At 41.9% G+C, this 14,347-nt stretch overlaps 1 protein-coding gene across 1 annotated transcript in view; it reads left to right on the top strand.

Moving 5' to 3' along the window:
* Nucleotides 1-14,347, top strand: part of stk10 (serine/threonine kinase 10) — a 58,882-nt gene that overhangs the window by 25,351 nt on the left and 19,184 nt on the right. Inside the window, exons 3-7 of the mRNA XM_050040537.1 lie at nt 1,983-2,031; nt 2,825-2,974; nt 5,284-5,356; nt 6,922-7,116; nt 7,824-7,905. Coding sequence (XP_049896494.1) covers nt 1,983-2,031; nt 2,825-2,974; nt 5,284-5,356; nt 6,922-7,116; nt 7,824-7,905 — 549 coding nt within the window. The remainder of the gene's footprint in view (nt 1-1,982; nt 2,032-2,824; nt 2,975-5,283; nt 5,357-6,921; nt 7,117-7,823; nt 7,906-14,347) is intronic.

Raw genomic sequence — 14,347 nt, forward strand, 5'->3', positions numbered from 1 at the left:
TTGTTGTTTTATTCATCCCCAAAACAAACACATGCGCGAGCCAGGTAAGCGTCTTTACGACAATACGCGCTAGAGCTCATGGGAAATGTAGGCTTCATTCCGGCAAAACACTACCGCTTTTGTCCACAGGGTTGCCAAAATCAACTCAAAATGAAAGTTCCTTGTAGGGGCTTTAAGTCCTGTCTTTGTCTTAAAAACAGAGGTCAACAACTGAGGGCAGAGCTTTGTGATAGAGTAACAGCGAGTAACACACAGGCCAGACTGTCTTTCCACTGTCTTCATTTGGTGAAGTGAAACATCCTCGATAACACATGACAAAACCCAAACTAATGAGCTTTGTCAATCCGTACTTCACAATAGGACATTGTTTCACCTGGAGAGCTGCACGTCAGGCTTGACATTCCTCCTTAGAGTTTTCTTCGAAATATGTGTGTATGTATGTACTTGTACATGCTACACAGTGAGGACCAAAGAAAAAGTATTTTAGCAACAGAGTGAGGACGTTTTGGCCGGTCCTCACTTTTTCAAAGGCCTGTTTGAGGGTCAAGACTTGGTTTAAGAGTTCAGGTTAGATTTAGGTTTAGGTTAGAGTTAGGGTCAGGCATTTAGTTGTGGCTGGGGAATGAATCATGTCAGTGACCTCACAAAGTTAGAAGTACAAGAATGTGTGTGTGTGTTTATGCATCTATGTATGCGAGGAGGCATACGTAGTTTCTGTTATTCATCTGTACCTGGGGTGTTTGCACCTTTTTGTACTCATAATTCTCTGTATGGCTTTGTCTGGACTGAAACTCCACACCCTGTCCAGTGCCAGGTTGATGCTTTGACAGTGTTGTCATAGCAAGCAGGACAGGGTGATTAAATAAGAATGACATCACACAGCAGGTATGCAGCACGCCACCTAGGGTTGATCTTTGACCATTTGGAAGGAACAAATTGAGATCGACTGCTCTGCACGGGATGATCATAAACTTCTTCAGTGTCTTTATTTTCTTTGGTCCCACTTCTACTTGAATGAAACATTCAGAGGGTTTTCTGACAGACGTGTGCATGCGTGTGTGTGTGTGCCAGAGAGAGACTGACTATGTAAGGAGAGGAAATGAAATTGTTGGAAGTTGCTGTTGGCCAACAAGACACCATTTAGGGAGCGTGTTCTCAGTCTTTTTTTTCCTCTGCTGTCTCTTTCTCGCTCTGTGTTTTTACTTCACTGCTGAACTGGTATTATCTGTTTGGCAGTGTGTCCCAGGAAGTGTGTATAGTTACAGCCTGACAGTTTACCACACGCTTCACTCTCAATCCAGCTGTCCACTCTGCAAAGTGTGTGTATTCTAGCACTTTCACCACAGATGTCAAAGAGTGTTTGACTGATGTCGGGCAGGGGGGGTGCTGCAGGTAGCGATGACACAAAATTAACATTTCATCTCCTTTCCTTTTTTTCCCCACACTTTGCTTTGGTTTGCTTTACTAATAACAAAAAAGTATTTTCTTTTTAAATCTTTCTTTGGCTGATGACAGAACAGTGTGAATAGTAGTGACTGTGAATGTTGCATTACCACTTTGTGTTTACCTCTTTCACTCTTCATCATTGGTGGAGTGGAGTGTATGTTATTAATTAAGCTAAGCTAACACTCCTTTTAAGATTTTTCCTAATTACTCTCAAGCTCATGTGCCAAACTTTTACGGTCCATTACTGCTAAATGTTTCAAGTCAGAGAACCAAAAACAGTATTTAAACGTTAAGAGTTTGCATGCATATGAAAGTGATGAGTTGACATAGAGAAGAAAAGTGCAAGAAAATATGTTAAAGACACCCATGTGATAAGTGAGTAAGTATTATTTTTGCATATACTTCTGATTAAAAAATAATCTGTTCTGTTGGTACATGTAAATCCATGAAAAAGGAGTTTACAGCTGTCGATGTGTATTCATAATGCTGGGTCAAGTTTAACCTCGCCCTTTCTCCCCTCCCCCATCATTCCCCAGATCATGATCGAGTTCTGCCCCGGAGGTGCTGTGGATGCCACAATGCTTGGTAGGCCTCTCTGTTTTTGCTTTCCGTGTGTTTTCATAAGCACTCCGCCTTCCTCCCTGTCACGGGAGTTGAGTTCCACACCTGCGGCGGTGCTGCGACTGCACCTGTCCCTTCAGCAGTGACTTCAAGGATGTGTGGAGACATATTACGTGCTGCCAATCCACGCTATTGTTTTAAAGTTGCAGCTCATGCATTAAAGAATCACGGCATGTTTATTTTACGTAGAAAAACATAACAAACCAGCATTTATTACGTTGTTGTTGCTGCACACATGGTCACATGCGTAACTTCACCGCTCTTGGATGTGCTCGAAAGCAGTCAGACCTAGTGGAGTCCTCTGGTGTGGGAAAACCCCCTGGTCTGTTATTACTGGGTAATCCACATCCTCATAGCTGTCTGTACCCCCACTGCAGCTAACTAAACACAGACATGGTAGAATAAAGTCTGCAGGGCCGGGCTAGGTTGGATGTGTGAAAGCTTTTCTGATCTTGGCTTACTTATCCAGCAACACTATCTGAGAGACTTCATTGATATCATTACAGGGTTTACATTATTCTGTTTTCTCTCGCCGAGTTCAAACACTAGATCCGTCCTCAAGACTTTGTTTTGCCATGATTGTATGTACGCTGAATATAGAATCTGCGAGGTGTGCATAATGGGTTTTGAACCCTCTCAGCCAAATGGAAAATCTGAGTTGAGAAAACTAGCTCTTTTTCTCAAACCCTCTCCCTTACCACTGTACTTAACCCCTCCATCTCCTGTCTCCTGCCTCCGTCTCTCCTGCCCTTATCAGAGTTGGATCGTGGGCTGACGGAGCCGCAGATTAAGGTGGTCTGTCGCCAGATGCTGGAAGCTCTGCAGTACCTCCACAGCATGAAGATCATCCACAGAGACTTGAAGGCCGGGAACATCCTCCTAATGCTGGATGGGGACATCAAACTAGGTGAGGGTTTAGACTCTAGCTGTCCTAGAAAGCACGATTTGTATCGACCATTATTCATTGTGTTGGCAACAGGGTTTTCAATGCCATATAGCCCAGGCTCACAGGTGTACGCAGGTCTACAAAGCCTGGAATATGCAATACAGTGTGATCATGATCGAGAGTGAGTAACAGAAGATAAAAGGTTCAAATGTATTTAAAACTTTCAGATCAGATTTGTAAAGCCAGGAGTTATCAGTCTCTCTTCACGTCCCATCACTCACAGAAAAAACTGTCACTGCCAAAATGATGCAAGTGGAACTTATTCTCCACACATTCCCATTGCACATTACAGGTTACCTATGGAACTCTGGTCTGCTGTTTGGCTTACATATACGCTGCCATATGGGCTGAACACACACATATATGCTGCTGTCAAACATACACACACAGTCAGAGGCCCTGAACTCCTCCTGCAGCGCTGTAGGAGGGTCATAAGTGAGCATTGTGTGGGGAAAACTGCATTCTTCGAAGTTTTGCATATTTTCATTTATTGGCTTTTTGAAGAGCTCTCCACATTCTTCACATTGCACAGTTGAAGTTGTGTATCCAACCCGTTCGCTGGTGTGTTTTGGATTAAATTTCCAGAAAAGGGGAAAAAAGTGTCCTTATGTGCTTTATGTAAGCGTCAGTGAAGGAAGTGCTGATTTAAATGGCTGCCTCCTCTCTGTATGGCTTTCTACAAAACAAAAATACCTGGGTCTATTTTGCATGTGTGTTGTTTTACTTTCTGTACTCTCAATGGCTCTCTGTTATTTTGCACTCAGCCATGACCAACAACTAAAAATAGAGAGTAACTATAAGCTGCATAGAGCTTCATATTTGGGAGCTGATTCTTTGTGGAACTGGCTGAACTTTTGTTTAGTTTAAACAAAAGTGTACAGATCAGTGTACAGCGTTTTTATTACAATTTATCTATTGATGTTTTTAAAATTCGAATGACACATTTGTCAGCCACCATGCTCACTGAGCAGGACCTGTGCTCAAGTCCTTTTCCATTGCCTTACACTTCTCCCTAAGACACCACAGTCAGATATAATCACTGGGAGTTGCCTCTTTAAACTCATTAAGTCATGACACTGACTCATTTACAGTCTCCAAACTTATCTAACTACATGTTAACTCAAACAAGGCAGCAGTTATCTATCTCTGAGGTCAGCCAAATGCATCCTATCCACCTACGATACATGGCATTAAATGAAATGGTCTTCATGCAAAAAAAGGCTCATAAACCTTTTGTCTTGTTTATAAAACTCTGAAGTGACTGTTGATCTCGAGGTATGTTCAGTTTAAGAATTTTAAGAGCCATCATACTTGTCCAGTAAACAAAATATTAAAACTTTATTGAGGCAAGTATCAGTAAAGAGCAGGCAAATACTTGGTAGGGTTATTTATTTTTTAGAGATTCCCAGCTGAAACATCTTCTACTGTCCACTCGTTTAGTTCCTGATGGTGTGGTGCATTATGGGAACCATTAGGTATGTAGGGTAGAAATATTTGCATATATATTTGTGTAATAATTGCGTCTTGAGAGACACACCCTTGGTGATTATTTAAGGGAACGGTGTGGAGGTTAAACCCAGTGATACTGCAGATTTTACAGCATCTTTGCCAGCATGTACTGAAGTGTATTTGACCTCTCAGTCTGCACTTTCAACTCCTTTTGGTATGTTTTTACCCAGAATGTGTTACCATCCTTTATTCATGTTATTCAGTGTACAGTAATAGCAGTAGTGCTATCCGTTGCCTTTTGTATGAAGTAAAAATTCCTTCTGCAAAAGTTAAGACTGCAGTCTAACATTATATTTTTGACTGTGAGCTCAAAGATATTTGAATTGTAGTCTGCAAAACCAAGACAGTCACTTATGTCCCCATAATAGAACATGCCAGTTTGTAATTGAAGCAGTCATCCTGCTGCCTTGTGAGCAAAGGCCTCTGCCAAGCACTCAACCCTGGGCACGACACATTCTTACATGCAGAGAAAAAACACGTGTTGAGCCAAAGTGAAAACAACACCCCTGTAATCTGAGGGTCATGTCAGGAAATGGGGGCAGCTTGTTTGGGAAATGGGACTGCAATAAATTTACCGATTGCTTTGCTTTTTGTCTCAATGTCATGACAGTTTTACAAGCTACAAACTATTGTCTACTACCAGGGAGAGAAAAAAAGGGATGGAAGTTTTTGAACTGGCGTCCCTCCCTCTTAAGTGCTTCTGTGGAACTTCTTTCATCTGTCTCACGTCATTCTTTTTTTGTCTCTCTTTATTCTTGTAGCCGACTTTGGCGTATCTGCAAAAAACACCAAAACCTTACAAAGAAGAGATTCTTTCATTGGAACGCCATACTGGTGAGTAATACTGTACCCTACATAGGAGCACCATTAAGGGAAAGAGCTATACATGAGCTTAGGATGGATAAAAGATTTTTAAAAAGCTGTCTATTTTGCTTAATGCTGTAAGTTAAGTGTCTGGCAGATAAAGGTGTTTCATCACATTGATGCTAAATCCTCTAAATCCAATGTAAAACAGTTCAGGTCATTGCTTGGAAACATTTTCTGCAAGCTATTAAAATGATTTGTACCACATATTATAATAGCTGTACTATAAACATATCAACCCTCCCTATATGAGCTGAATAAGCCAGCGTTATGGCTTGTTGAGAACATATTTCCTGCTGCCCACAACACTTCCATAACACTTGACAGAGCATGATGTTGTGTATCCACACACTCAACCCAATACCTCAACTCAGTGCTTTAATGTTGTTGTCACAACACTGTGATTCTCCCCTCTGTACCTGAACAAATTGGAAAGACTCCCTTTGAAGTCTCCCCAGTGAATCTTGCTCCATACTGTTTTTACCTATGTTACAGCCAGTTAACCATTGACCAGAACAGGTTATCATCCATCAGGTATACCTTTCCCAGCTTAATGGAAACATGGCTGTGCCCTCATTTTGCACAGTACTGATTAGTCCTGAATAGAATATCGCAGACAGTTTTGGTGTATACCTTTCCTTATTATTGCACTGATAGCAAAGTCAACAAGAAACGGGGAGCAAACATTTGCTTCTTTGCGCTTGAGTAAATCTAAGCGCTCTGTGGTTGGAGAGCCATTTTGCAGATTGTCAGCAAACACGTGCTGATTGGAGAAGTGTGCTTAATGTTGACATCTGCAAAAGTGTGAGTACGAGAGAGGAGAAACACTCCTTATCCCCTGCTCAGATAAAAGTATTGTAAATACTGCAGCTTTATCTTTATGATATCAAACTATTGAATCATGTTGGGACTGAATTATAAACGACTATATGACTGTAATGTTTTGGTAACCACAGATTTTTACAACATGATAGATAAAATGGTGCTGTGAGGCGACAATGCTAACCACTGCACCACTGTGCCGCCACGCAATACAGCTTAGTCATAATATCCAGAAACCTCATTGTGTAAATATTCAATATTCAACTCTACAATACCGATATTGAGATATTTGATCAAAAATATTGTGACATTTGATTTTCTCCATATTGCCCATCCCCATTTAGGAGCCATTCATTGTTACATACACTTGCACCTTACAAGACACAGAGGTTGCCTCTGAAGTTCAGTATTCCCAGATGATCATTTAAAATATCACTGGATGGAAATATTCCTGGAAACAAATATCATGTGTGCTTCCCTTTTTCATACCTTCTTCATGGTCATGTCCATTTTATCCCCAACCATATCTCACACAGGTTACATACAGCACATTCCATACAGTCAAACGTTTACACAAAAAAAAAATTGTATACCACGTGGCAAAAGCACTAAGAGAACTCCACGCTTCAGCTTGACCATCCCTGTGAAGCATATTTTATGGATGATCATATTAATGTACAGTATGTCTAAACCTTTTCTTGTCTCTGTCACAGGATGGCCCCAGAGGTGGTGATGTGTGAGACAATGAAGGACGCTCCGTACGACTACAAGGCCGATGTCTGGTCCCTGGGAATCACTCTGATCGAGCTCGCTCAGATTGAACCCCCGCATCATGAGCTCAACCCCATGAGAGTGCTGTTGAAGATCGCCAAGTCAGATCCCCCCACGCTGGACTATCCACACAAATGGTGAGGATGCTTTAGAAAGAATCTGAATTCAGCTGTTGTACATTGCTTGGTAAATATATCATACAGTATGTGTGGCCTGTGAAGAGAATGCAGGGATATGTTAACTAGAATATTATAGTAAATTGAAATAAAAACCTAGTTTTGCATAATCTGTGATTCATTAGTAACGGCACAGACTATGATAGGTTGACAGGGGCTTCTATCTTCCTGTCTAAATTTCACTGAGTCATTTAATTTATTCTATCACCACATTTTTGCACACTCAGTGTCCTGTAATTTATTGTAGACACTGGATGTATCACATTGTCCTCCCCCTTCCTGCCTGCAGCTCATTTTGCCCTTTCCAAAACCACTGCAACAACTCAGGACTTAAGCGAGTGCCAAACTATAACTATCTGCCTATCAATTTTATGAGTCTGAATGTTCCATCGCAGCAAATTCAGTGCTGCAAAAGTAAAGTTATCAGGTGCTGAAAAGGACATTTGGGATGGGGAGCCCACTCATCATTCTTGTTGAAGGCTTTGTTTTATAGAGCGCAGCTGTGCACAAAGATGATCCACATGTACCATCATCACATATCTGGAAATGTTCTGCTCAAATGTTTTGTTATGTTGTAACTATCCCTTCATCCCTTCCCTCCCTTCCCTCCCACCTTTCGTCATACCTCTTATTTTTTGATTAATGCTGTTTGCTTGTGTTCATCCAAGGTCACAGGAATTTAAAGATTTCCTGAAGACAGCTTTGGACAAAAACCCAGAGACCCGTCCCACTGTAGCACAACTCATGGAGGTAAGCCCTGATGCAATGTGCAATTATAACCTAGGGAATGTTACACAATGCTGCACTTTGATTATATGATGGTACATTGTGCTCGCTTTGTCCTTATCTTGCACTGACACACACACATACAGGGCCTTTTATTCTTCTATTTTAAGACCTGAATGGAGTGATCTATGCCAGGAGGGGGGAGCTGTGCCCTGTGGAGGGCACTGGCATGTGATCAGGGAGGTAGAAGGTGGGGTAGAGTGGTGTAAAAAGTGCAGAAAGTTAGGAGAAAGAACAAAGCTAAAAAATAAAGCGGTGAAAGGTGAGTAAACACTCTGACTTTTGGAATTGTTCACTTTAAAGCACTCTCAGAGGGCTCTTTAAATATTTCCATCTTAAGGACAATGGAGGTTTTTGTGCCAAAAAAAATTAGAATGATCACAAGAAGGGATCACGAATTCCCTTTGTTTTCCAACAACAGTGAATGCACGTAAATTCAGGCTGGTGAAACTGGTAGGAAAGGACTGAAATGTTTACATGTTAGTGCACTTTGTCACAGCTGGGATGTTTCTAATGAGAAGCTGATGACAGTTTTTCTGGCACTAAAACACTGATATCTGAGGATGAGCTTTGTCAAAAGTTTCTCAGAGTCCCAGGCAAGAAAAATGGGAGAAAAAGTGAACAGGGTGTGGATTAAAGCACGAGCGCAGCGTCTATTAAAATTCAGAGCCACAGTTTCCTGTCTGTATCCCACAGCTGAGGGAATGCCAGCTATTTACATTCCCACCCTCAGCCAATAGTATGTCTGGATAACCCTGAGCTCGCCACCTCTGGCCAATTAGAGAGAGGCAGAGATGAAAAATCCTAGACCCGGGCCCGTTGGGAATTGTGCATGTGCTCTCCAGTGGGGGGAGAAAGAGACGGGCGCGGTCCGGTTTTTGGTGCTGGAGGTTTTAGATGTTTATCATGCCTGCTGCGCCTCACGGCTGTCAGATAGTATTTACTGTAGATAGTTGTGCAATGATGGCATAAATTCTGCTGTGCGATGGATGCTGAATGAAGTCAGATTACTGGAAGCTATCATCAGTGCATGTGACAGGTTCTTGCAGTTATTCATCGGAGTGTATGGATGTGGAAAACAGATGTAGTGCAGGAAGTGAACATGAAGTTTATAATGAATCATAGATAAGAGTGTCTGGAGTGTAGGTGCTAAACTGTATGAGGTGTGTTTTAAAAGAGGCAAAAAAAGTACAGAGATTCATAAAGTCTTTGTCATCACGCCTTTTAAAAATAGTATTAATCATATTTGAACCCCCTGCTCTCCGTCTGTCCCACATGTGTGCTTTAAAGAATGTATACAAAACAACATGACACAGTATCAGTCACTGTGGCTGTGGCGCTGGCGGGGGAACATCTGGATGACTCGTACTCATTACAGTGAATATAGCCTCTCCTCCCACATGGTTTCTCATGGTCAGGATCTCTCCAGTGTTTTTAGCATAGCTGCTTTCATTCCTGTATCACATTGGATGCTTTTCTGTTTCTGATCATTGTGTGTCTGTAAGTCGGGTGACTTTACCATGGGAGTGTTTGGCTATTTTGACGCCGAGCCAGGGCTTTGAAGTGGTTTCTCAACATTGACATGTGCAGCCAGAAACACAGGCGTATACTTCCATACTTGTGAGAACCCTTATTGACATAATGCATTCTTGAGCCCTGAAGCGTAATGCTAACTGTCATCTACATGCTGCAGGCTGAAAAATGCTAACATGGAAACTGCAGTTCTTTAAAGGCCACTTGGGGCTGGCTCAAGGAGCGAGTCGATCTCCATAGACCTCCATTAAAATGCCCCACTTAACAGTCTGGTACCCAAAAAAAACCCAGTTTGGTCTCTATAGCTAATTTCCCCCTTCATGACAACTGTATGGTGGACGGATTTTTATATGACTCACCCATTTATGTTTTATTAAAGGGGCAATAAGCGAAATCGTTTCACCGCTAGGTTCGCTGTTGTGCACTGCCTGTAGAGCAAAACAAAGTGTGTCATGAGCCACTCCTCCCTCTACCTCTGCTCTCCTGTTCTGTCCCTTTCTTTATCCGACAACTTCTTCGCCAACAACCTTTAGAGGTTGTTTCTTTAGAGGTAATGTCAGATCCTGGTCGTCTTCAGGTGGACGTTCCGCTCTCTGCCATTTCATTTCGAAAATACGCGCTGCCATTGCTCACTGGCTGTAGCCTTTTATAGGGAGGGAGGGCCAAGGGCTCCGAGAGGAGGAGGAGGAGGAGGGGGGATTCACATGAACGTACATGAACGCGCAGCCGGACCGACTTGTAAACAATGGGCTGGAGATCAACACAGAGAGAGGGTGTGTGAGGTCATGCTATACTCCAGATGAAATTACACCTCTAGTTCTTCACATAGCAATTTTTTACTTCCTTCAATCTAGAAATGATGAATTTCGCTTATTGCTCCTTTAAGGCTTAAAATAATGCAGAATTAAGGGTGGACTGCTTGAGTGACTGGTGTTTTCTGGTGATAGTGTCCTCTGCTTCTCAGTCAGTGCCAGCCTCTCATCCAAATATGGTCACTTCCGTTTCCAAAAAACCATGATGGCGACGGCCATAATGCTGAACTCTGGGCTTTTAAACAGGAGTCCACAAATCAATGGGTGACGTGACAGTAGCTCCTTCCATTATTTTTTACAGTCAGTGGCCTAAACTCAACCCTCATCCTGACCTTACACAGCATCTTATTCTAACATTAAAGGGCCAGTTCTTCAACATTTAGTTTTTCTCACGGATACTGCCGATACTGCGTGTAGTGAAAGGGACAGGTGCTGTGATGGTGTTTTAAGAATAGGACAGGAAGTTGGTTGTTGCACTTTGGTATGCTGATTTGTCGCAGCCGCAGCTGTGACATGTAGGTTATGGTGGTGGTGCCCAATTGCCACAATTTGAATTTGTTCTCCCTCTCAAACTTACAGACATCATACACATACTTTTAGTGTTTTACACTTTCCAAGCATATCATTATCTCCAGTGTCCATTGAGAAATAACCTCCATTAATCCAAATATATAAATCAAAGAAACAAAGACTATTGCTCCAGAAGTAATATCGATGAAGTAGATGAAGTAATATCAAAGTAACCCTGTGATAGTCTGCAAATCAACAGTTTCATTGCAAACAGGATGTCTAATACCTAATTCAGCACACTTTTAAAGGCACAGTCTCAGTTTTGTCCACAATGTCAGAATTTTAAATCATTTGTCATGGTTTAATTTGTCCACTGACAAAATACATTTTAAAAACACTTTTTTAAGAAAACACATGTAGGAACTATTTTTCAGTAGAATGCAGTTCCTGGGAGGTCTGCGGACTACACAGAGTGAGGGACTTTTCTCAGACTGATATTTCAAAATTTGGGCAAATAAAAGTCAAGTTGATTTCATTTTTGCAGACCAAAATTACTGCTTGCCTAACACCAAGCCTTGCCCCAAATGTAACCTAAACCTAATTATAACCTAAACCTTAAAAACATGTCTTAACCTCCGAACCACCCTCTGAAAAAGTCAGGCCTGACCACAGTGCCCCTGCTTTCCCAAGAATGTGCTCTCTCAAGGTCTAAAACTCAAATTTATCCTCACAAAGACCTCACAGAGACAGAAGTACAAATCCACACGCTCCACTGTCATTGCCACACAGGTGACTCTGCAGCCCCCTACTCTGGTCCCCTAATGGGCCATATTGTTCACGTTTAACCTTTTCACGCCCAGCCGTGCATGTCAGACCTGAAATCACCAGCCTCACTGTCTGAAGCAACGTGAAACCTGAAAGAGAGGACATAAGCTCCACTGATCCACATCTTGATCCATAATGGCAGTAAAAAAAACAGCTAGATTTAACAGAGCAGCAAAACTACACCGTTTGCTTTTTCTCCTTTGATGTAGCTCAAGGAAGCTGTGTTTTTAGCTTGAACATGGGAGGTCCCAGTTCACTTGTTACAATAAACTGTTGAAGCATGAAATCTCAGATATTCGCTACCTTAGATATACTAATGGTGCCTGAGGGGAAAGGATAAGAAATATACAGATACTGTGTGGTTTTGATCCAATAATGAATTTTACCTTACAGTGGGTTTAGATCACTGGTGGCACTTGAACAGCGTCACTCTTTCTACAGAGCTTTTCCTCACTTGGTTTAAACTGAAGAAAATCTGAAACTCAACCCTTAAAGTCCATAAAGACACCATTTTACTGTTGGAGTAGTTGAGGAGTAAATGGCCTATGCACAGGAGCTGGGTTATTTATTTACTTTTGCCCTTTAAATCCATGTACCCACTGCAGCACCGGCTCAGCTGTCACACCCTCTTCCAAGCTTCACAAACTCAAACATACATTTCCAAATATTGGTGGAGCATTCAGTGTAGCTGCACATCTTGGAAGCCCAAGCATTTGTTAATTTCACTCTGCACCACCACAGGTTTGCATGGCTTTAACAGTCTGATGGCTGATCACTCAGCATGTTGGTGTGTGCTCAGGAAGTGGTGGTGTGGTTGTTGGAGCCTGAATCAGTTGAGCTGTGTGTCTTAAATGAAACGGTGTGGCTCTCCTCCACAGCAGCTGTCACACTTGTATAGAAATACGTGATCATAAAAGTACTTTGCTGTATCAAATAAGGCTGAGCAGGATTTTTTTTAATAAATATATAATTTATCTTTAAATATCAATTCCATGCTGTTTTTGACAGGACTCCCAAAAAATTCCACCTCAGCTCAAATCCTGAATTATTTTGTTTAAATGAAAATGTTTGTTGGACTGAGAGAAAGTATGTGCTAGTTTTGTTTCTAACACTTGGAAACTTAGACAAACAAGACTGATAAGACATGCTACAAATATGAAGGCAAAAGGAATATACTATTAATGTTTGTTTAGAATTTGTATGTTTGGCCTGACATGTACATGAAAACTATAGACTGTGTAGAAAGAAAGACAACACGTTTTACTTTCCCCCAATGTACAGAAATGAAGCCAAAATATACCAGACTCAGCCGCTGCCATCTTGTGCTGGTGACGTCATTTGGAGCCAGAGTCTGCGCGGTAGTGAACTCTGCAGTGTCGGATTCCCACCCAAACACCCGTCCGACCAATCAGAAGCAGCGCAGCGATTAGCACACACAGCAGTCAATCATGACATCAAACTCCCTATTATAGTATTAAATAAGCACCTAAAGTCGAACTTGTGGGAAAAAAAATTAACATTTAAACAAACAGCACATACAGCATAAGAACTACAAAAATGACAGAAACCATCTTTGGCAAAAATGTATTTGATATTAATGCTGCGTTCCAGGCAACCTGTAACTTGTGTTTTTACAACCTTCTACCCGTGAAAGTGCACTGGAACGGCAGTCAAACCCGTAACTTACCACCCATGAACTCGTACCATATTTATGTACTCCCAGTTATGCTTTCTGACATCACACAGCCCTCTAAACCAATTACCTTACTCCTCTAAACAACAATGGCAGCCCCATGGATGCAGTGTTGATGCAGGTGATACACCGTGAGAAATAGACATTATTGGCAGCCGCTCTAACAGCTGGTTTCCAGTGCAAGAATAAATCAGTACAAAATATGTTTCCAAACACACAGATAACGTAAAATAAAAAGTATAATAGCATCTCTGACCTTATGCGCCGCTTCTCCTCCACCGTTTCGCTCAAATGAGCAAGGAACCGGCACCTTTGGTGACAGAAGTGATCATAAACAAACATAAACCCCGCACGGTCCGCCATGTTGCATTGAGAGTTTGGCGTGACTTGACTGGAATGCTATGAAGTCGTGAGTCGTGACTTGAAGTGGTGACTTACAGGCTCAGAAACTTGCCTGGAACACAGCATAACTATGCATTTTTAGTTTGGGTCATGTACCATTTGCTAACATGGAGGGGGCGGGCCTTATGACCTGAGCTGGAGCCAGCCACCAGGGGGCGATCAAGATGTTTTGGCTTCACTTTTGGGCAAGTGTCAGCCACTGAACAAAAATATAAATGCAACACTTTTGTTTTTGCTCCCATTTTTCATGAGCTGAACTCAAAGATCTAAAACATTTCCTATACACACAAAAGACCATTTCCCACAAATATTGTTCACAAATCTGTCTAAATCTGTGTTAGTGAGCACTTCTCCTTTGCCGAGATAATCCATCCCACCTCACAGGTGTGGCATATCAAGATGCTGATTAGACAGCATGAATATTGCACAGGTGTGCCTTAGGCTGGCCACAATAAAAGGCCACTCTGAAATGTGCAGTTATGCTTTATTGGGGNACAGGTGTGGCATATCAAGATGCTGATTAGACAGCATGAATATTGCACAGGTGTGCCTTAGGCTGGCCACAATAAAAGGCCACTCTGAAATGTGCAGTTATGCTTTATTGGGGGGGTCTGGGGGGGGTCAGAAACCA

The sequence above is a fragment of the Epinephelus moara genome, chromosome 3 (genome assembly GCF_006386435.1).
Source record: "Epinephelus moara isolate mb chromosome 3, YSFRI_EMoa_1.0, whole genome shotgun sequence".
Classification (NCBI taxonomy): domain Eukaryota; kingdom Metazoa; phylum Chordata; class Actinopteri; order Perciformes; family Serranidae; genus Epinephelus; species Epinephelus moara.